At 38.3% G+C, this 23843-nt stretch overlaps 1 protein-coding gene across 1 annotated transcript; it reads right to left on the bottom strand.

Moving 5' to 3' along the window:
- Positions 1-198: 198 nt before the first annotated feature.
- On the bottom strand, positions 199-13662 carry LOC139152225 (polycystin-1-like protein 2). The gene is made up of 9 exons (XM_070725366.1): positions 13633-13662; positions 13125-13349; positions 12109-12228; positions 10023-10183; positions 9046-9808; positions 8233-8407; positions 7690-7913; positions 2095-2269; positions 199-941 (listed from the first exon to the last, which is right to left on the bottom strand). Exons 1-9 carry the CDS (start codon positions 13660-13662, stop codon positions 199-201), a joined length of 2616 nt encoding a protein of 871 aa, XP_070581467.1.
- Positions 13663-23843: the final 10181 nt, after the last annotated feature.

The raw sequence follows: 23843 nt of genomic DNA, 5'->3' as shown, positions 1-23843 counted from the left end.
TCATCCTGTATAACTTTAAGCTTCCTGGAAAACTTGTGTTCATGTATGATGAGAAGTTGAATCTTGTGTAAGTCGCTCCATGTGCATATACACTATATGGTACACTGTATTTGCAACTGGGTTAATACTATGTAGCCTTTCGAACTTGCCAAGAAGAGGTTCAAATAGCAGCTGGTTATTAAAATCGGCAAAGGCATATCAATAATCTATACGGTTCTTGAATATATGAAGATTAGATAAATTACCTTTACTTTCTCTCATGTCCGGAATAATCCTTAGAGTCATGACAAATCTACCGATGTACATAACTATTCCTACGACTGATGCGAGCAGCATGGTAAAGTGCCAAGTGTTCCAAAATGACCGGAAGTATTCTCTTTTCAAACGACGTAACTTCCTGTATTCCCATCTAATTCTCCATATAGTGGCTGCAAGGAATATAAGATGAGAGATAACCCCGACAGTTTCCGTGTATTTGTCCTGGCCTTGCCCATAAAGACTCACTACTGTTACCGCCGCATCCGGTATCACCATCCCCGTGTTAGGAAACTCGGCCAGATATTTTCCGATTGAAAACAGGTGGACGTGTGGAGTAAAGGTATGGAAATCGAGAAATACAGCCCTGGTGTTCTCATCAATCCATCCAGATCTCAGCTCTTCTACTACTTGACGTGCTTCTCCAGCCGATGATCCAAGCTCTTTGACATATCCCCCTGCGGCATAATGTGTACCTGACATTGCCCAGGTTGTCAAGCCGCCAATTTCGCTCCACGATCTGTAAACCCAAGCGGAGTCTGCGGTAGAATCTTTCTGCGGTATATTGATTGATGTTTTAGACCAAATCCCGTTGTAGGTCCGTGTGTCTTCATTTGCAAAGGAATACTTCACTTCACAATCTGCTGTCTTGCTAGCAGCGATTTGTTTTGGTGGTGTACATTGCCCTGAAAAAAGACGACAGTTTGAAACTTGGCTGAAAAGACCCTTTAGTTTCCGAGGTTTATTTCTGAATGGGCTACGGTCGTTCTTATCCTGCTGACAGGTATACACAATTTTATTAATCTCAAATTTTCATCTGCTTAAATGAATAAACGACCGATTACAATCATAAGAGATTCTGGGAAAGAGGTTGATAAGTGTCATAGGGGCGCGTAATATTCTGAGTGGGGTGTCAATCGCCACACTGAGACTAAAACGCGGTGTGGCATCAGTGGGTGGATAATTCTTACCAAGTTAGAGGGTCTTCGAGTCGATGATCGCGCGCATCACCAATATCTGCTGCAGGCAAATTTAAATACTCAAAATTAGGACCTCTTTCAATCCTTCGCGCGCCCAACTGGCTCAATAAACGTGGCGGACATCTCAGTTTTCATAGGAGCTATCCACCTAGAGATCGCACTTTCCTTATACTGGTAAAATAAGACATTATACACCAGTAAAATTGATACCTATTCTGCTAAAACTTCGACAATCGCGTCTGCAAAGCTGACTGCAGTTGGAGCATACATTTTGAATCATCGATTCAAATCCATTAACCTAGAGCAAGGTCTATGTTTTGCAATTGTTCACGGAATCGAGGATCGATATTGAAATTGTTGTATTTTTCATTCGAAGTATTATATGTATAAAAAAACAAACAGAAATTGTATATTTTAGAAAACGCGCAATACACAAAATGATGGTGTAAAATATCGCCTGTGGCAGAGATTAGTGTGGCTACTGCTGAGACGCTCTAGCTAGGTTGTAATTATCCACGCCGCACTATAATCTCTGTAGGCCTATAGAGATTGTGGTTGTGTCATGCCCGACAAACTCTGACGACTTTGGGTACTATGAATGTAAATACTCACTCAGATACACTTGCACTCATATGCATGACGTACTAGAAAGTATTGTATATTGTACGGTGGAATTACACTTATTCTCTAAAATATATTTTGAAAGACATATGGTAATATAAATATTATTTAATCATTCACGTGTCTTCTCTATCGTTTTTACACTTCATCTGGTTTCATTGGTAATAGTAATTCATGGTAAAATGGACTGGATCGGGATCGGGATCAACACAGTCAACTTTGTGACATAGCACCGTACCTGATCGAACGCGTAACTGTCGAAGCCTTGCTGGTCCAAGACGGTATGATACACCATTGTCAGCGTATCGTTGCTGCATCGTAGAAAGTAATTTTCCACGATAATCTACGTCTGGGAAGTAACCCGGGATAAAGTCTTGGTCTAACCAGTTCCAATAATCTTCTTTTGTTTTTATCTGTCATTTCATCAGAAATAACCAATAATTCATGGTACATGCACATCATCGAACCACACCGCACATCAGAAAATTACTATCATGATTCATGCTAACCTTCTATGCATCTGTTAAACTCCCGGTATACGACCTAAAGATGGTGAACTAATAAAATAAGAAATAATATATGAAGTGGGCTGTCGTTGAAATTTGCAGGGCTAGAATGTCACATGTCAAGTACAAATTTACATGATGCGGTTGATTTGGAAATACACTAGGGACATCTGCAGATTCACCTGAATTTTGTGAACTGCTCGCCAATATTGGAGCCCATCCCACATAACTCCCAGCCGACAGACAGTACGTACGATCTCAACCCCTGTAACTTTTCAGCTTGAGGTCAAGGAGGTGTGGCGTTCCTTTACCGGAAAACACTACGCCCGCAGATCGAACATATTGACTTGAACGATGACCACGTTATCGGCTTGAAATTGGAATGTAAAAATCATCAATCTATCTTTCTTTTTGCTATGTATTTACCGCCTGTCAACTACACAGTAGATTCATACGTGGAATATGTTAATTTACTGGAAGACTTGTATAATACATATACACCTGTCGGCCACGTGATTTTCTTGGGGGACTTTAATGCAAGTCTAGCAGGATCACGTCGACAAATAAATCCTGTCACAACGAGAGAGTATTTTCTTTAGCAGTTTGCCGATTCATATAACCTTCACCCAGTCAACCTATTTAACGTTTGCAATGGTCCAGTTGAAACTTTTTGTTCCTCAGCTGGCTTGCATCGATCGACAATTGACTACATATTGATTCCAGAGAGTATAGCTGACAATGTTACCAAGCGTGGTCTAAAGTTAACAATGGTGTCATCAGGCAAACATACAGTCACTCACTCTCCCACAAACTAAAGTTGCTTTCTCTTGACAGAAAATCATCAGTTTGTCCAGCTGAAATTGAACAAGTCACGAATTCCCTTATTAATGTTCTACGTGAAACTGCCTGTGAATATATTCCATCATCTTCTTTCAAACCTTTCTTGAAACCATACTGGTCAGAACTGAAAGATTTTCATCGTAAAAAGTGGGAATGCCGTAAGAAGTGGATTGAAGCTGGTAGACCCATAGGACACCAGCATGATACGTATCGTCTTTACAAGGAATCAAAACGAGTATTCAGAAACCAGCTACATAAAAAAGGGAAGAGGAAAGGCAACAGTATGGTTTCAGTAGTCCTGTTTCAAAATGACCTACATTACACGTCCTACACACATGTACTGCATGCTCTGATTGGTTAATCCGCTTCTCTAAGGTCCACTTTCGGAGCAGTCATTGGAGGGACCTCATCTGTTAGGTCTCATTATTATGTATTATTCAATTTACAGCTTCCTGATTGGTTAATGTGTAGGTCCGGTCCTCCAGCGTTCACTGCCTCATTATGCAATGTCCCATGTACTTTTGGATGATGCCTGCACGTGGTCGCAGCTCGATCCCAGTAGAAGAAAGGTACTCATGCCCAGTATTTGTATTTGATGAATTTCTTGATCAAGTCAATTTTGCATTTCTCCAAGAGTTTGCCAGAAAGATATTCATACATGTCTGTCCAAAGATCGGTATATGTAGGTTACGACCGGTACGACTGACCCACAAGAACCTATAACGGCTGGCACCAGCTGCAGTCAGTTGACTGCGAACAACTGTTCTCACACGGTCACAATTTTCGATCTTTGGAACATTATAAACGGCTTACTGAATTATATAATGAACGCCATGTGTTTCCCTTGAAGCTCTATTGTTTCTTCTTTTCATTCACAGGCCTCACTGTTGTCGATTCGTCCTATGCCCCCGTCAAATCAAAATGAAAATGAAAAGCGTGAACTTTGTACGTAACGAACAATTGGAAAACAACGAGCCAACATGCCTGTAATGCATATAGAGACAGGAATAAGTAAAATATGGAAATTTAACGCATGAAGGTTCGTCGGGCATTTTCTGTTGTAACTTTCAGCCGATCCGTGAAAATCGCGAATAACGTATTACTTCAGCCACAGAGAAACATAGACAGAGTGGCAACGCTTGCATGCCTTTTGTTCCATGGTCGTCTCGGTAGACTATTGGCTTTTCATATTAAAATGAGCTTCAAAGGTGTTAAACTTTTTGGAGGCTTTGTTTGTGGTTGATAATTACACGAGATTATGCAAAAAATACGACGAGATGGCATTGTACTGCCAGTCGCGTAGCAACCATAGTTACTTTGTGAGCTCTCAGGCCAGAAACACTGCTTCACGCCAATCAAAACATAACACGCCAGCAGTTTCATAAACATGTCCTTCTTTGACGCACGTGTAAAAGACGGTATGACTGACCGTAAACCATTGAGTAAAACCAGACAGTATCGATAAAAGGCTTTCAAATTTGGTTCAAACACACTCATTATATATTCATAAAAATATAAGAGGAATTTTTAAAACGGTAAAACTCAATTTCCTAAAGCTCAAAACACTCCCGTTTTCGCCAGCACGTCAATTCCGCTCAGCACCACACGACAACAACAACACAAACTTTGCCGAACATACTTTCGCTTAACAATTGGCAAAAATCCGAAAATTACCAAAGGATGCATGGTCGGCACTCTTCCAAAAAGAGAGGCGAGAGCAACCCGAGGCGAGGCGAACATGGATGGGTTACGTAACCGCTTTACGCCTTAAACAATACCCGTTGCCACTCTATCTATGTTCCTCTGTGCTTCAGCGGTAGCCAGGAAGCACGTGGGACATTTCATAATGAGGCAGTGAACACTGGAGGACCGGACCTACACATTAACGAATGAGGGAGCTGTAAAGTGAATAATACATAGTAATGAGACCTAACGCATAAGGTCCCACCAATTAGCGTAACGCAATATTAATGGACCTTAAATTACCAGATGAACTAATCACTGATGTTGGAACATATGTCATGGACCTGACTAATGAAACAGGACTATTGAAACTGCGATTGAACTTGACCAAGGAAGTTTTTGGCGATATACATAAACACTCGACGGAAAAACAAAGGTGATACTTTTCCTGTTCTTAAGGTAGATAATCTGAAAATTTGTGATCCTGACAAAGTAGCTGACGCGTTTGCTAAAGTCTTCCAACAACTGTATGAACCATTGGAAGATAACACTTTCTCTAGCATTTTTAAATTAACAATCGACAACAACATTAACTTACTAGTTACCGAGAGTTATTTGAATCGGGAACAGATTGTGTCTACTCCTTTCACTAACGAAGAAATCTCCTGTGCCGTAAGGAAATTAAAACGCAAAAAAGCTGGTGGTCCCGATTCAATCACTTATGAGCATATTATATTTGGTGTGCCAGTTCTCATCTATTGTCCTACGCATTTATTGGATGCAATGGTTGATGTAGAGTATTCTCCATATGCCTTAAAATCAGCAACCTCGTACCAGTATTTAAAGGTGGCAACGAAGACAAATTCAATGTTAACAGCTATAGAGGTATCTCTTTACTGCAATTCCTACAAAAGCTCTTCGAAATGTGTATTTTTCAACGCCTACAGCCATGGCTATCCAGTATTCACATCCCTCATCCGCTCTAAGCGAGATATCAACCAGGGCTAAGCAACGTCACAAAAGCTTTCGGCATCCAAGAGACTATCAACTTTCACATTGTACGCCGTAACAAAGTCTTCATGGGCAGCTTAGATATACACAAAGCCTTTGACACAATTTGGTGGAATGGACTTTTAACGAAACTTTATAGACTGGGCATAAATTCAAAACTTTGGAGGTTCCTACGCACGATGTTCCACGGCCAAAATTGCCGAATCGCCATTGGCAGATATACTTCGAAAGATTTTCCAATATTTCAGGGAAATCAGACAGGGAAGTGTTCTTTCTACAGTGCTCTTCCTTGTTAATATTAACGATTTATTTAACGAACTAGAATCTAATGAAATTGGCTGCTTTGTTGGATCATCCTTTGCTTGTGCACCCGCACTAGCAGATGACATATCAATTCTTGCACCCACCCTGTCTGGCTGTCAAAAACATGTAGATTGTGTCAGTGAATTCTGCTCACTATGGAGACTAAACCTTTCCACAAGCAAATGAAGCTTAATTGTTTTTGGAGAATCGAACGTAGAGCGCAAATCTAGGCCAACCCATTCAACCTTACTCCTGAACAATACAGCAGTCACCGAAACGGACTCCATTACAATCGTTGGCATGAAATTGACCAGCTCTTTATCTTCCATGGAGAGAACTGTTACTGCCTGTAAAAAAGCTAGAGCCATCATCAACTCTCTTCGTAGCTCGGGTATCGGCCCGAACGGTCTTAACCCTATTAGCGCAGATGTTTGGAAAAGGATGTGTATTCCGGTAGTTTTTTCATATCTGTGAACTTTGGACCATCTCCGACACAGAACTTCTAATGCTTGAAAGATGTCAACGTTATGCAGCTAAGTTGATACTAGGTTTGCCCATGAAAACTCCGTCAGACATTGCTCTAAGCACGCTTGGTTTATATTCCATTGAAGCATATTTAGATCTATGCAAATTAAGATTCTTCGGCACTCTTTGTCGATTGAATGGTAACCTAGTATGCAAGAAAGTTTTCTTAATTCGCCTTTGTGAATTCAAAATTTCTGCCGTTAAAAACAAAAGGGCTTCATTCCCGATATTGCAAGAATTTTCTCAAAATATGATTTGATTTGTTTTGTTGATGAATTCTACATTTCCGGCTTCTTTCCATCTAAAGAGATATGGATATCTATTATTAAGGAAGCTGTTTACCAGAGAGAAAATGACCTTTGGAGAGCTAGGCTTGAACAGAGACAAGACTTGAATTCTTTCATGCTATTCACGTCAAACTTGAACCACTTTCGTTATATGTTTTTGCTAAAACGTTCTATGAGTACAAAGATATTGTGTTACAAATACTGAGAGTCATTATTGAAACTGAACCTATACATTGCCAAAAGTGTGATGAAAACACCAATAATCTCTTAGTGCATATTGCCACTACTTGTCCCTTGACAGCGATCCACAGAAACTACTTTTGGTCAAAACTTATTGACAACGCCAGTGTAGAGTTTACAGTCCATTTATACAATTTGACTGATAAAGACCTTGTTTCAGTTATGCTTGGTACCACTAATATTATTCGCTTATTCCAATCGAGTGAAAGAGAAATTCTTATCCACGCTGCTATGGAACTATTTCAATCTTGTCTAGCATAGAGCTTCCAGGTACCTAGTTGTAAGGTATAATTATATCAAAATCATCCTCTTGTTATACCGCTCAGACTATTAGAACGAAGACAATTGGTATCAATATGGAGCAATAACGTTCAGATATGAAGCAGAGTTCATAACTCACTCCATAACAAGACAGACGTCGTGACTGATGTGACTTACCTCGGCAAACTGATCGGCAGCCGATGCACCTCGAATGCTCCTGTACATGTAATAGGATGTCGTGTTCGCTTCAATGCTGCAGATGACGCAAACAGACGTAAGTATAACCAAGTACCCGATAAGTTCGATTGCCACCCGTTTCATTTTCTGATGTTTGACAAGAACAGTCCGAGAATGCTGTAGAATGTCTTCGCTTGGCGGCCGGAGGGCGTCCTCAGGAGAAACTAATATAGCAGAATTTAGGGGAAAATTACTTTCACTGAGGTGGTACATTGCGTTAAAGTTGTTAATCATTGAATATTTTGGGCAGGTTCATTAATGCTTTTTTTATCGTGCATAAAAAATCAAAACATTTCTTTTAATTTACAAGAACGTATTAATTTAGTTACACGTTCACATCAAGCGACAAAGCTTTCTTTAATGATTTACCATAAACTAATATAGGGAACCAGCACCATTAACAGTAGGGCAAGTTGAGTTGGGGTTGGAAGAGAAAATATGTCGTCGATATTTTTTCGGATTCAAAGTTTCACGATGAATTACCAATGTCTCGGATATCCTTGGTTTCGTCAATCTCACCATGTTGCCTGGTTTGCGCATCATGCAACACGCTGAGATCATCACATTTGCCTTCTTGGACTTCACCAGCTTCCGTCAGGTTGGCTCCCCGTTTGCGAAGTGCCAGCAGATACGAGACGAGAGCAGCAAATAAAAATAACTGAAACAATAACAATAACAATCGTACATTTATAAAAAAATGGCGTAATGTTTAGCTGGACTTGCGATAGGAACTGATCCACTTGTCACTATGATTTCATCATAATCTGAACAAATTTGAGTGGCCCATTGTCCGACTCTTATTTGATAAAACTACATCCCCATTTGAAATTAAGAACTTCATTAAGTTGCAAAAATAAATCACGGGCCAAATGAAAGGCATAACCTGGGCGAAAACGCTTTTGGAAAAAATAAATTTGAAAGCCACCATTATAGCATCATCGCAGTTAACGCGCAATCTTTGCCCAGGGGCGTTGATAAATTATTAGCTTTTGACGTACAATGCATCAATGACTTAGGAACTCCACTGTCGTCTTTCAGTTGACATCAGGGGCAACATGCTCTTGCAAATTGGCAAGTTTGTGAATGTACTCTGACAAATGTGATGTACGACTTCAATAGAAAACTAATTGCACGAGCCTTAACGAGTCATGCAATTTCAATCAATAGAAATGATCAACCATGTGAAGAATGCTTATTTCAATAAAAATTAGTTACTCATAAAAATACACAAAATGGCAGCAATGCCTTCTGTATTTCTAAATTGACCAAAACAGGATAGCAATTGAGTGCGGTTACCTGAAGAGGTTCTAGAACGAACACAGACTCAGCCAATGATGACAGATCAGCTGTGAGCCACTCTGATGATTGCTTTGGTCCCCAGTACAAGCTGAACGAAATAATGAAGAAACATGACAGGAAAATCAGCGCAAATGTTAAAAACCATCCAATGTAGACGAACCACCATGGTAATCTGTACTCCTCTTTCTTCTCAGATAAGATAATATGATAATTCTTGTTTCTTTCTCTGCGCCTTTCTGCCTCTTCGAATATCCGGAAGTCATTATAGGCCCATTTACTTGTTTTCTTCAGCTTCATTCGTCTGTATCGCTTTAGCAAACTATTTGGATCGAAGACGCCATCCATACTTCTAGTCTTTCGGAATATTTGAATTATGAGAGTGATTATAGGATAGGTCATCAACGCACTCGCAATGCTGACTGAAATCTGATACGATGTGAAAGTCAAAGGACCAATTTCTATCCTTATGGCGTTGCCCTCGACCTCGCTGGGATTCTTGTAGAACATGGCGTTCAGCAACATTGAAAAGAAGACGTATGCTGCAGCAGATGACAGACGCTGCACTCTAGTGAAGCTACTGTAAGTCGGACGTAAGAATATCGACGACCACATATTTTTGTCTGTCACGTTTACGCTTACTTTGGTGTCGAAATGGAACTGGAAGGCCTGCAAGGAACTCTCCTTAGCTGGACACAGATGACGAAACACTTTGCCATTGCCTCTCTCTACAGCAAGCCAATTGTTGCACAAAAAAGTGGTGCTGGAAAAAGAAAGAGTAGAGGTAAATTTGCTAAACGGTTGAACTATGTTTCATGAACATCAGAGGTGTAAAAAATTTTTGATGTTGACTTTAAATTCCAGTATATCTTTCATTGAATACTTGTCGGTGACTAACATGATGGTTGCGCTTTGTCATCTACCTCATTACAAAGAAAAAGCAGGCACCAAATAGAGCTAGCGAGTTAGAAGCATACCTTTCGTCGCTTTGCATGTCTGTTACGACAACGCCTTGGAGAAACCACGATGCTTTGAAATCCTGGCCTGAATTGTCATGCCATATATCCAAATAGAGAAGAGGGCCCAGCCCTTTCTTCACAGCCATCAAAAAGGACACCTCACTCCCTCGTTCAAATTCCTAATCACGGAAACATGACAGATAAGATTATGTTGACACAATTACCAGACGAAAGCTACCGCTGTAATTTGATCAAAATACCACCACCAATAAATGGTAGCTACGAACTATATTCTGTTACACTCATATGACTAGAACCGTAACCTCTAATTACTTTTACCGATAAAACATTCCTGAAACATCCATAAATACATATAAGGGAGCATTCAGTTATTATGGTCGGGAATGGGCCAGCAAAATCCAGGGGTCACTTAAATTTGAAAACTGCAAAGGAGGGGGGGGGGGTCACTTAATGTTCATAAGTATCCGTCCCGTCAAAAAGCAGCTTCAGTGTTCAGAAATATTCTGAGAGATGGAAATGATTCGCTGCATGATTTCATTCTATGAATTCATTTGACTGTAAATCTGAACAAAGTATAATTATCTGTCACAGATGAACATCTTGACTAGGGAACTCTGAGGCTTGTCTTATTGTAAATCGAGCTCACTGAAGGCAATGAACAATTCCGAATTATTCCTATTACTTACATGTTAGAGATATAGCAAGTTTTTCAGGGAAATTATTTAACAGTTACCTGTAGACTACTAGTACCATGAAAAGTGAAATTATACTTTAAGGTGAAATTCCAATATCATAATTGTTGTAAACATCTGAACTTTCAAATACCCTGTTTGAATCAAGTACATTTGTATCAATTATCAAAAACCTATAAAAGCACAAATTAATTTAGTCTAGCGTTGTAAAGAAATTATTCATAGTTTTCTCAAAGACTCCAATGTATAGTGAATCAACATTTTGGTGAAATTCCAAAATCCAATTTCTTGCACACATATCCATTTGTAACTACACTAGTCTAATCAAGTACATTAATATTAATAATCGAGAGTACATAGAGATTTATCTATTTTTGTATTTGAAAAAAATCATTTATAGTTTCCCTATTGACTGCCATATATAGTGGATGGACATTTTCAGTGAAATTCCAAAATCAGGTATCTTGTGGACATAATATGCGCCTTTAACCGTCATATTCTAATCAAGTACAATAATGTTAATTATTCAACGTCTGTATTTGCACAAATATAGCAAGTTTTTCATTGAAAACAAATTATTCACAATTTTATCATTGACTCCCATGTATAATGGATGAACATTTTTGGTGAAATTCTAAAGTCAAATTTTTTGTCCACATACCAGTTGTAACAACCCCATTCCAATTAAGTACTTTTATGTCAATTATTAAATATTCATAAATGCATAGATATAGTTTTGTATTGAAAAAGTATCACATAGTTTTCTCATAGACTACTATGTATTGTGAATCAACATTATGAACAGCTGTTTATCAATTGAATCCAAACATCAAACTTTTGTTCACACACGCTTGCGCAAAAATATTGCAATCCACCTGCAATTTCTGTCCAATCCCTTTGAGGGGCAATTTCAAAATTATAGCAAGTCAGAAGGGGAAATTTGAATATTAACACCTTGTGAGTTTTTAAGGAGAGTCATTTGAAAAGATCTGAATCTTTTGGGGGATTCTATGCCCCCAAGAGGTGCATGTCTGTGCAGCTTTACTTAAGCAATAATGGGGGGGGGGGGGGTGGTCATGAAATTTTTGTCATCTTAAAAGGAGGGTCATTAATTTTTTGGTGCAATGGGTTGGGGGGTTAACTTATTTTGACTGATGCGCAGGAAGAATTTGCCAGCCCATCCCCGGCCATAACAACTGAACGCTCCCTAAGTTCTAGATGATCATTGAGACTACCTTTGAAGTATAGTCTCTCTCTCTCTCTCTCTCTCTCTCTCTCTCTCTCTCTCTCTCTCTCTCTCTCTCTCTCTCTCTCTCTCTGATCATAGACAGGTATTGTATTTATCGAATATACAGGGCACACATCGTCGAGATGTTGACATAAATTCTTACCAAGGTTTGTTCTGGAGGCTCTAATCGGCGAATGGTAGTTGCCCCAAATTCTCCACCTAGGATAAATCTGACCTTTGATCTAGTTCCAGCCTCTGGATGTATTCCAGTGAATGTGGTGATCTTGTAAATGTAGGTATGATATGCGTTGTTGTCGGTCATTGAATGAATTTTCCACTGTAAGCAGAGAGTTTTAGAAGATACGAAATCTTCGTACGTACGACGTTGACATAATCCTATGCCCAAACTGCAGCATAACTAAATGACAGAGGGGCAGATATTCGAACACTCAAACTTTTACAACAAAATTCTGATCTACCACTCTAAGGATTCATTTTAAAGCTCTTGGTGTAAAAAACCTTTGGCCATCATAATTTTTCTAAAATTCCAAATCTTAATTTTCTCCATGGAGTTAACACAGGGACGGCGGCCATTTGAATTTAAAATATTGGTAAATTTTGTGTAATTTGTTTCTTTAGTACCAAAATTTGCACAGTGACCCCGAACTTTTATGTTTGATTTTGAAAGACAATGGTTAAACTATTCCTTGAGGAAAGTTTGAGTAAAAGTTTAAATCTTCATTTTCGATGTGCATACTACCTTAATTGAGCCAATTCTCGTCAATAATAATGCAGAAATGAATGCACTGTCAAGATGATAATATTACATCCCATAGAAATGAAAAGTGTCAGTTTCCCTTATACTAGATAGCTTGTAAAATTGAAAAAGATGCTCTCAAAGCCGAATCATTTCTTGTTTGAAGAGTTTCAGCAATGTTTCTTAGTATTTTACTGTTATGTTGACATGAACGATACCATTGTATGACCATCTATTTTGCATTACCGAAATATGCAATACCAGACCAAAATGTAATATCACTTAAGTAAGTTTGTAACTCTAGCAACCTAATGTGTAATTCTGCTAGACCCAATTTGTATTTAACCGCATCTGTGATGAGTTTAATAGGCAATACTGCTACATATGTAATGTATTATTTGCGGATCCTAGAACAGTCATACCTTACTCGAGTCTTCTTTGTCCTTCCGTCTCATCCATATCGCCAATGACACGTAAAGCACTAACACCAGGATGATAACGATGAGAACCAAATGACTCTCCTTGATATCACTGATACTAATGCTGCTGAAATCGATTATGTTGATCGGAACGATAAAACTCGATGCAAATGACGTCAAATGGTTGCACAGACAGCGAGTGAAGTGTGAGTTGGAATCTGGACCGACCTGGATGAAGAAATATGATTTTGGACAATGTAACTGGGATATAATTTTATTATGTAAAAGTGTTGATTTGCCAAGTTTAGCATATGGCGTTAAAAGTGTGTTTGAAAGGCGATTGATAACAGAATAACAGCTGATTACAGAATCATGAGAACAGGCTATTTATGTTAAACCCTAAGTGTTTAAACACCCCTAGTGAATTTCAGAAGTACATGTCTCTGATAGATCCAAGATAATAATTTCCTTGTTTAATTTGCATAAATATACATCCTGAGAAGACTCTCACGTATTGAAAATTCTCTGGTTCTAAACTCATTCTGACGGGTTATCGTTTGTAAATCTTAACTCTAATGTACCGAAGGGTCGCATTTACCGAGTACCTTTAGGATCCGTACACTGCAATAAGATCATAGACCAGTCACTTTAAACAATTAAGACAGTGGTTTTTCAAGTTTGAACATATTTCTGAAATTTGAATCCTCAAGTTTCGACGATTTGGAAAAGTGACCAAATCTCTGGCCGGAAACATTGCCGCAGTTGACATCCCTTCCCATGCATCTAACAAGCGACCTAGCGGCCGATATAGCTCCGCTGTGTTTATGTAGGGAATAACTATTTTTGACACATGTTGATGAAGAAGGTGCAAATCTTTGATAGCCCAATTCAGTGACCAGAAAAAAGTGGCTAAAATAGCTGCAAAAACACACAATTGAAGATTTCATCATAATTTGAATATATCACATCGGATAATCCCTGAGAACATGTCAACCATGAGTAGTTTTTTTGAGAAAAAAATTTTTCGACCAAAAATGGCAAAAATTGCCCCAAAATGAAAATTGTAGATTTCACCATATTTCAATATACCATATATTACAATAATCCCTTGGAAATTGTATACCAAATATCAAAGCTATCGACTTGTAGTTTTTGAGAAACAAATTTTTGACCAAAAATGGAAAAAAAATTGCTCCAAAAAAAAAATTGCAGATTCCATCAGAAATTCAATACATATTACTTAGTTTATCTGTAGAAACCTGTATACCACATTTCAAAGCTAGTAGACCAGTATTTTTTGAGAAACACATTTGTGACCAAAAATGAAAAAAATATGCCCCCAAAATTCAAAATTGCAGATTTCATCATAGTTTCAATAAATATCATTTAGTTTATCTATAAAAAACTGTATACCAAATTTCAAAGCTATCAGATGACATTTTTGGAAATACACAATTTTTGACCAAAAATGGCAAAAAATGACCCAAAAATACAAAATTGCAGATTTCATCAGAAATTCAATATATTACTTAGTTCATCTGTAGAAACTTCCAGTATTTTTGAGAAAGACAGTTTTTTGACAAAAAATGGAAAAAATTGCCCCCCCAAAATACAAAATTGCAGATTTTATCATAATTTCAGTAAATATAATTTAGTTTATCTATAGGAACCTGTATACAAAATTTCAAAGCTATCACATGAGTACTTTTGGAAATAAACATTTATTGACCAAAAATGGCATGGTATCTCTGCAACTACAAGAGATGCATGTTTTCAATTGACATTGGCCGCCACTGGACCTACATTTTTCTTCAAGATTTGCATTCCTGGAAATGGTTTGACCTTTCTTCATATATGTCAACATCTACAAGGGGTAAAACTTTTGTATATTGACCATTTTGCCACCACATTCAAGTTCTTGGATGACCTTTGACCTGCTTTCATGTACCTAAGCATCTACAAGCACTAAAGTTTTGGTTCAGTCGGCTATTGGCCAAAATTGCACAACATATTTTCTCCAAAATAAGAATGACTTTCGATTACCCTTGACCTTCTTTCATGTACCTTAGCAACTGCTAAAGGTTGAAATTTGGTTTTGTTAGATATTGGCCAGTATACCCACAAGTTAAAACTTTTCTTCCAACACTTGAGATGACTTTGGACCTACTTTCATGTATTTCGACAACTATTAGGGCTAGTGCACAAGTTTGGTTTCTTTAGTAGATTGACCAGTGTACGACGTTTTTTTCTATTTTTTATGACATCATATTACCTTTGACCTACTTTTAATTATCTTGGGAAGTACAAGCGCTGGGGATTTGCTTTTTTGTTGCATATAGACCGCCATGCAACCAGTTGGTTTCATGAAAATTTGGGATGACCTTGGATTACATCTGTCCCAGTAGCCTGTATCCCTAGTTGACCCTAGCATCCACTGCAACTCATTAGGTCCGGCTAAGCTTGCAGCTTAATTTGTACTTGTATTACCATACTGTACCCATGGATTATCTGGGTGTCTGTTTGCGGTGTAAGTATCAAAAACGAATGTTTTGAGTGACGTTGGCACCCTATTCCCATGTGTGTTTGATGTATGTGTATAAATAGTCACTAGAACTGAATAACAAATCGTTTAAGAGGTACCTATAGCCCTTTCCACTTTTCAAAAGTAATTTTAGTGCATTTATATGGTACACTCGATGTCTTAACAATGTTGTTTCAGTGTTGGAAAAGTTGCCATTATTTTCTGGGTTTTTTTAAGGTTGGACCACCACTTGCAATTAAAACATTTATATTAACCCGATTGACTTGCCAATGACCTTGATGACCCCATCAAAATCACTTCTCCATCTTATCACCAGATGTGAACTGAATGTGCTTACGTGTTTTACAACAGGTTCATTAATAGTTGTACGCTTCACAGAACAATTAGATATCTGTTATGTCACTATATGTAGCAGGTTTTATCAATTTCGCACAATATTCTCAGAGTTTAATCACTAATAACAAAACTTTATTTAATATTCAAATAAGCTGTTAATTAACCTAACACTGCTCAATGCTTCATGGGACAATTAAATATCCATCAGACCAACATTTGTAGCACGTTTCATTAAATTTAAAGCTGTAATTTTAGAGTAATATTACTAATTACAAAGTTCATTAAATATGCAAATAAGCCCTTAATTAAGGTAGCTTTCCACCTTTGCGACGACCTATTTTCAAACTTGAATTTTGCCATCAAGATGTGTACTTTTACCCAAGTATTATATATCACCTGAAAGCTATTTCTATGAATTTTTTTGTTTTATCGAGAAAATTAGTGTGTGATGAATTTTTTTGAAGATCTTAGTGAAAGTGTAAAGAAAATGGGTGGTCTCACGTAAAAAAGTTTAAGTCTGAGCGGAGAGGGGCTATTGTTTAGGTGTTAACGGGCAATTGGTCTTCAGAATACTGGCTACAAAACCGTGTCTTAGATTTTTGAAAAAGGCCTTAGTTTTTTCACATCGTCGAGTCAAAGTTTATCCACCGATTAGTCTTACAATGCCGCCTAATTAAGCAGCAATAACTCGGCTTTAAAAATCTTCATAAAAAAACTGAGACACGGTTTTGGAGACAACCTACTTGACAAACGTCTGTGAAAATCTGGTGAACTTCCGTTCACGCGTTCTCGAGTTAAACTCTTTTGAACGTGCTGCAATGTGACAAAATGCCGAACTGAGAAAAAGGCGATTTAGTAAATTGGTTCCGGTTTTTCCTTTTGAATGGCAATAAACAATGTACTCAACCGACAAAACACTAAAACCAGATAGTGAAATCAAAGTGTTCAACTTCAACAGTATATTCACTCATTGAAATCAGTGTCAACGGTCGAAATGAGGCTAAAAAGGGTGAATTTTGGGAGCGTTGTACTCTTTTTAGAGCGCAATCTACACAGTAGCTGATGAGTAAATAAACTTGGGGAGTGCCAGGGAAGGGATTATGCAAAATCTGTTGACTGATTAGTTGTAAGGTTTAAATAGAGTATTAACTGTTCGACCTAACTGTCGGAACTGCTACGGCATCTCGATGCCGTCTACACGAGCGCTTGGACTTATTTCCTCCATGACAAGCGTACACTATAGTGTAAGTTTATGGCAGCATTCGATTCGACCTCGGAAACGACTCACGGCTGCGGAATGAAAGCGAGCCCGATGAGTGATATAGAGAAAACAATATTGGCTGACAACAAAAATACCTGCGTTTGTATGTGGATGTACATTTGCGGTGTCTGTGATCATGGAGACAAAAAGAACAGCTCCATGCTGTGATTCATTACGGTTAGAGTAACCGAGGATTCTAGTGAGCAGCCATTTTTTAGATCTTCATGCGCCTTGAAAACCGATTAACAGTAATCAAACTACGAGCATTTCTGAGACAGTAGTTCGTCCTCACTCTGTACAGCATTTCTGTGGGTGAAGACCGTTTCTGGAGTCATTTATGCTAAAATGAGCCAATCGCCTGTCGGCGGCATAAAAGTCAAAGGAGAGAAGTTGAGAAAACATGAACATAGAGAAAAGTACGTCATTTCATCAAGCGCAAGTTGCATGCGATAGACCGCTCGTCAAGCGTCATACGTCACAGATAGATAACTCTCTGCTGTCGTTCGTATCCAACATGAGTACCATCGATTCCAGGCGAATATGATATCAGACCCGTCTTCATTTCATGTAAATTTCAGGATTAGGATGGTGTTTTGCACTGTATTCAAGTAGTTAGCCCGTAAGCGTCTCATTCAATGGTTTACCGACCAATGATGACATGTTGATGAAAACTCAGGGCGATTACGTTATTACGTTGTGACGGTCAAATTCATACTGAAATTTGTCTTCGGTCCTGCAGCATTTTGGCTACTGCCATGATAACTGATAACAATGTTGTCGTGTCCATTCCCATAAAATCATTTGATTCACATTCGTCCGGTGTACGATGAACATTTGTTAGTCGACGTATGTTTTTACCTTGTCAAGGTCGGTAACGAAATGGGACAAGGAAAAACGGGACCGCGGGATTGAAACGACTTCGACATTATCAGTTCACTGCCATTGTGCCAAAACGTCTGCAAACCAAAGCAGCTATTGTTTTGTGGCGTGTGATTTCTGCATCGCTACGTATTTTGCCTTGGAAAATTTCCTGTCGATGTCTTGAAGCCCATGCAATTTGTTTCCACCTTGTATTTTCTAATCCCAAGTAGTTCAAGTGCCGCGGTTTCTGATATTTCATTTTTTTTCATAAATTGTTCAACTCACTCAGTATTCTCATCGAACGGACAATGTCGGGTTTCTAGACCTTTTGGCGCAAAGTCGTTTCGGCCGCACAATTTCCGACGCCAAGACGTTTAGGCAACGCGACCAAAGACGTTTCGGCACTACCTGGTTGGGGGGAACTCGTGCCAAATGTTACAAATCAAAACACTGAGAAGAATAGTGTCAGCATTCACATGCTTTAAAGTTTGTGAGAACATGGTGAAAAACCGTGAGGAAAGAGTTTCATATCATTTTCAATAGCAATAGCCGCCGACACTGTCAAAGTTTGAAAAGCGGCGCCTAAACGGCACTGTAAAAGTCATACTGGTCAGAACGCAAGGGTCACGCTTATGAATATGACTGGTCTGTCATTTACTAATAAGTTTGAAGGGAAAAAATAAATCGTAACGGGGGTGTCGAAATGTCTTGGGGCAAAAGAAGCCGAAACTTCGGCCGAAAGAGGCCGAATGTTGCTTGAATGTTGAAGATGTGAAGGGTGTCTGTTGCGGTATTCAAGTGTTCCCGCTGTCACTGAGGCCGCCAGTGGAACGTACCATTTATGTATACGGGACAGCCTCTTCAAAGATGTTTAACATTACGAAACTTATCCACCACTCCTGGTGCTTTTACAAAAGCACAAAAATGTCCCAGATAAAACATTTAGTGTGTGGGCCATTTTTGTAATCTGAAATTGTACCGTCAACAATGTCATAAGTCTGACCTTGTCCGATTGTGTCGATAAATTATGATCTTTTTGGAGCGGCCACCCCTATGAGAAAAACGGTAAGACCCACCTTTCGCCAGGTACACTCTATGGTCTTGACCCACGCAGTGAACGGTAGGTGTTAATGGGATTTTCACAGCGGATGTTGTCTAAGTGCATGCGAATACTGTGACGCTGCTTGCTTAGCTTAATTCCTTGTCAATCAAGACTTAACGGTAGTCTCAAACGCCAAAATGTACACCTGTGCCTCTCGTACATTTTTATTCCAAAATTTCACCCAAAAACAGGAACTTCACGACCAAGATATTCTACACACAAGGAAGATCAATATTATAGGAATACTGTTCAGTGATAAAAGAAAAATCGTGTTTTTATCTCAAAATACCAAAACAAAGGCAGAAAGCTACCTTAACTTGACACTGTTCAATGTGTGATAGAAAATTAAATATTTATCAGATCAATATCTGTAGCAGGTTTCACCAAATTTGGGGCCGTAATTTCAGAGTTATATACCGAATTACAAAGTTTATTAAATATGGAAATGAACCCTTAATTAACTTCTCACTACTAAATGCTTTACAATACAGTCAGATATCTGTTGGATTAGTATATGCAGCAGTTTTCATCAGATTAGATGCAGTTATTTCGGAGTTACATGACTAATTATAAAACTTAATTAAATATGCAAATGTGCTATTTATTACCTTAACACTGCCCAATGCTTCTTAGTATAATTAGATATATATCAGATCAATATTTGTTGCTTGAGATATCAAGTTTGGTGCAGGAATTTCAGAGTTATGTCACTAATTACAAAAGTTAATTAACTATGCAAATAAGCAGATTATTAACATGACACTAACAACATCATCATAATGTTCTGAGATTGTTATCTGTGAAAAGTTTCATGAAATTTTGTGTAGTATTTCTTGATATATGCCGACAATGTTATTAGCGTCACCATAGGGAAACCATTGTATGGAAAAATGATATTGCATAACTTCATTAATATGGAAGCCACACTGACCAAAATCTAATCAGCTCTTGCAAGTAACATATGGTACCTGTGTACCATATCTGAATTGAATCTGTTTAGGCGTTTTTAAGTTATCGTGTAAACAGACAGACAGACAGACAGACAGACACACACACACACACACACACACACACACACACTCTCACACATACACACACGGACAGACAGACAGCCATCGCTATGACATTAGCCCACGTGCGTGAAAACGTGAGCTTTAAATTTCAATCGATAACAGTGTCAATCGATGTATTTCGTTATTACCTTACATCCTGTCGAATGCCATTGCTTCAAAGCTTCATCCCAAAATCGGCATGAGGAAGTAAATATCATAATCGAAAATGTATATGTGGATACTTTATTTCCAAACACTGTTGAGACGAAGAGCCACATAGAGAAAATTATGTGCCGTGGGAGGTTTTATTTAACAGGAGATTGTAATTTAATCGATAAACCAAAATGTCTTCAGAGATGTGCAAATGGTAATTCCTAAGAAGAATTTTTGTGTTCTCGGAATTAATAAAAGTATTATAGTTTCTCCATGAATGCTCTGAAGTGATCGTATTAACAAAGGAAGATGCAATACCTTTTTTGTCAGTAGGTTTGACTCCGACGTGGCAAATTCCCATTTCGATTGGGCTTTCTGTGGAGTATGTATGGCGTAATTCTTGTGCTACTTCCTGATCGACATTTTCGAATTGAACCGGCAAATCTCTCGGCACACTCCCACTGAAATCATGATGTAGTCCTGTAGGACGGTCACCAAATTTCCCGTATAAAGTGTACTCGACGCTGTCTTGCTCGGGGATGATAACAACATTGACTCTGCTATCAGCTTCCATAACATCGATACTGAAATACATGAGTTCAGTGTCCTTTTCTGCGACAAATGTATACTCTTTTGGTGAAGGTTTCATGTCAGGCGAGACCTCGATGACGAGTACGAATGGTTCTTTGTTGTGTCTCACGTTGATTACCTCATTGACGTTGTTCAGTAAGTCCACGGATATGATCGGACTTGCCAGGTGTTCGGCACCACGTTCCCATATATGGACATTTTTTGTTGCGGACACTAGCTAAAATACGATTTCGGAGTAAAATAAATATTAGCACGACCTACATCGGGCAAGTCGGAAATGGTGATGTTAACTTCGTTGGAACAGAAATGTCCACACAGCTGCTATATTATTATAGAAAGTGGATCAATATGCTTGCGGGATATCATGACTTTAAGATGCACGGCAAGGCTAGCTGTATCGCATAGTGATTTTGCCCTTGACATATTGACGCTGGATGGTTCTTAGTTGCGATATATTTCAAGCCAATATCAGTTCCTGTTTTCCAATGTTCCTAAAATCGTTGTGATAGACTACGTAAAAAAGGAAATGCTTTATTTCTTTTGTTCATGTGTTGTATGAACGGTGTATTTGCGATTGTGTCCCTGTAAAGCCATTTAATATTAAGAGCGAGAAAACGATTTGGTTTATCTGAATTCAAGAAGCTGACTTTGCTTGGCTTTTGGGAAGCTTCTCATCGTAATGGCTTTCTGGGCAGAGCTAGTATTGTTTATAGCTCTCACATGAAGCTTTCTATGAAATCTCCTCGGTTTGATTGCTTCTGTAGCAGAATCAGTGACAGATTGCATCAATACAAGCACAATAAAAATTTAATATCCCTACTTCAAAGAATCTGTGTATCAAATTGATAGACTGACATACCCAAAACGCAGGTAATTTTATGACAAAATCTCACGAGCGTGAACAACTTCGCTAATACGCATTGTGCTAGTGCAGTATGTAGTAGGTTTGCTCACTGAGGACTCTTTACATATAGATACCAATTCACAGGACTCATAAAGACTTATTGATCAGTAAACTGAGAATCCTTTACTTACTAGAGAGGAAAAAATTAATCTGATTATCTGTTTTCTGAACATCAAATTTCAATGAGAGTTAACGTCATGTTTTTTCTATCTATCATCGTGAGAGAGCGCTACCAATGGAAGGGTAATACGTAGCGTAACACAGTTTCCTTTTTCTTTTCGTGTAAATTTCAATAAGAATAATATAAGGAGATATACATTTTTGACCCAAGTTTTTGACTCAAGCTCAACTAAGCACAAATAAGCTCGCCTGACCTTTTAGTTTACAGAAAAAGGAGAGTTTTTAAGAAGCATTTTGCCAAAAGAGTAGACCTTGACAGAATCCTCTTGCACTTGAAAGAAAACTTGTACAGTTTGTTCTGGGTCACTGATTTGTCAAGGGTTCATGCAAACTCTGTTCGGGGTTGAGTTGCCTTTGTATCAAGTCTTTAGTCTGCGGAAAATGACCTCTGCATTCTATCTGCGTTTCCAACATGCGTATCTCAATGTACGCAAAGCCTACTGATGAACTATTGCACACTGTAGCTCAGTGAACTTGAATATTTATTGCTGATGCATTTCTTCTCTCATTAATCCCATAACAGTTAAATCTATAATCGCTTGTCTGTATTGCGTTTACTTACGCGGAGAGATAGCAGGTCTGACTGCTTACTGGCTTCCCCTACACTAGCCATGGACACGTTTGCTGCTCGAATACTGAAATCGCTTCCAGCAAGTTTAGCGGCTCTGTATTTTGCCAGCTTTACATCAGTTACTGCATTTGTGTAATTCAGAGATGGTCTGTCCGGCACTGTACATGAAAGTATAGACAGTGTGGTATTTTCCAGAGCTCTCACTACGTAACTTGAGGCATTTTTTCTCTGTAAATGTGACAAAAAGTTTTGATTAGTTCTTATCGAAAAGTATTAACGTAGTTTCACAACTATCACGTTGATCAGTCGTTCTTGTAGAATGCTCTTTTGGATACATATTAGGGGTCTAAAATGTTTAAAAATAAAGCTGTTTAAATACGTATTGTGAGTTCCCGATGTATATAGTTTTATATTTCCGCTTTACAAGTTATGTTGTATTTTATATTTTGAATGAGGCAATAATCAAGATTGTAAACAAGTCTTTTTCTCTTTTCTTTGTAATCTTACACATTTGACTATTTTTCAGATTTTTGATATTGCTTTCTTAAACATTAATAAAACCTGGCATTGTTCTGAATTGCTTCTGAAAGATGTACTTTCAATTCTGCTAACAAACAAACATAAATAAACAAATACACAAATACAAATAGACAAAGACAAATCAATATATAGATGAACAACTAATTTGCAGCAGTTAATTTGTGATTAAAAGCTTTCGAAAATTACTAATGCTGTGTAGGTTTTTGCCTCGCTTTCTGTCAAACGTCCGACAATCGCTACCTAGCTATAAGCACTACCAATATCGTGCATGAACATTAAAATATTACGAGCTGAAAATGGGTTCTCTCCGATCGGACTTCCTGGGCAATTTTCTGGCAAACGATTCTAATTATTGCTACTCACGTGTTCTGAACTATTACGTCTTGGATTTGCTGACAGAAGAACGCTGTTGATACTGCTAAATATGTCTGCAGAAGAAATGTATGGTCTCATGTCTGTCATTTATTTATCTGGACAACCCATTGGCTATGTTCAGAAAAATATCTGGACGTATATAATATTACGAAGAAACAATCCTTTTCATAAGAATAATTTAAGTACCTTTTTGCCATACCTCGGAGTATCACTGACAAACTTTCAAAAGGGCATCCCCTGAAAGTTCATCTTTG

This window comes from Ptychodera flava, chromosome 15, assembly GCF_041260155.1.
Source record: "Ptychodera flava strain L36383 chromosome 15, AS_Pfla_20210202, whole genome shotgun sequence".
NCBI classification, from domain to species: domain Eukaryota; kingdom Metazoa; phylum Hemichordata; class Enteropneusta; family Ptychoderidae; genus Ptychodera; species Ptychodera flava.
Note: the sequence above shows the minus strand (reverse complement) of the source record. Positions and strands in the feature narration are given on the sequence as shown.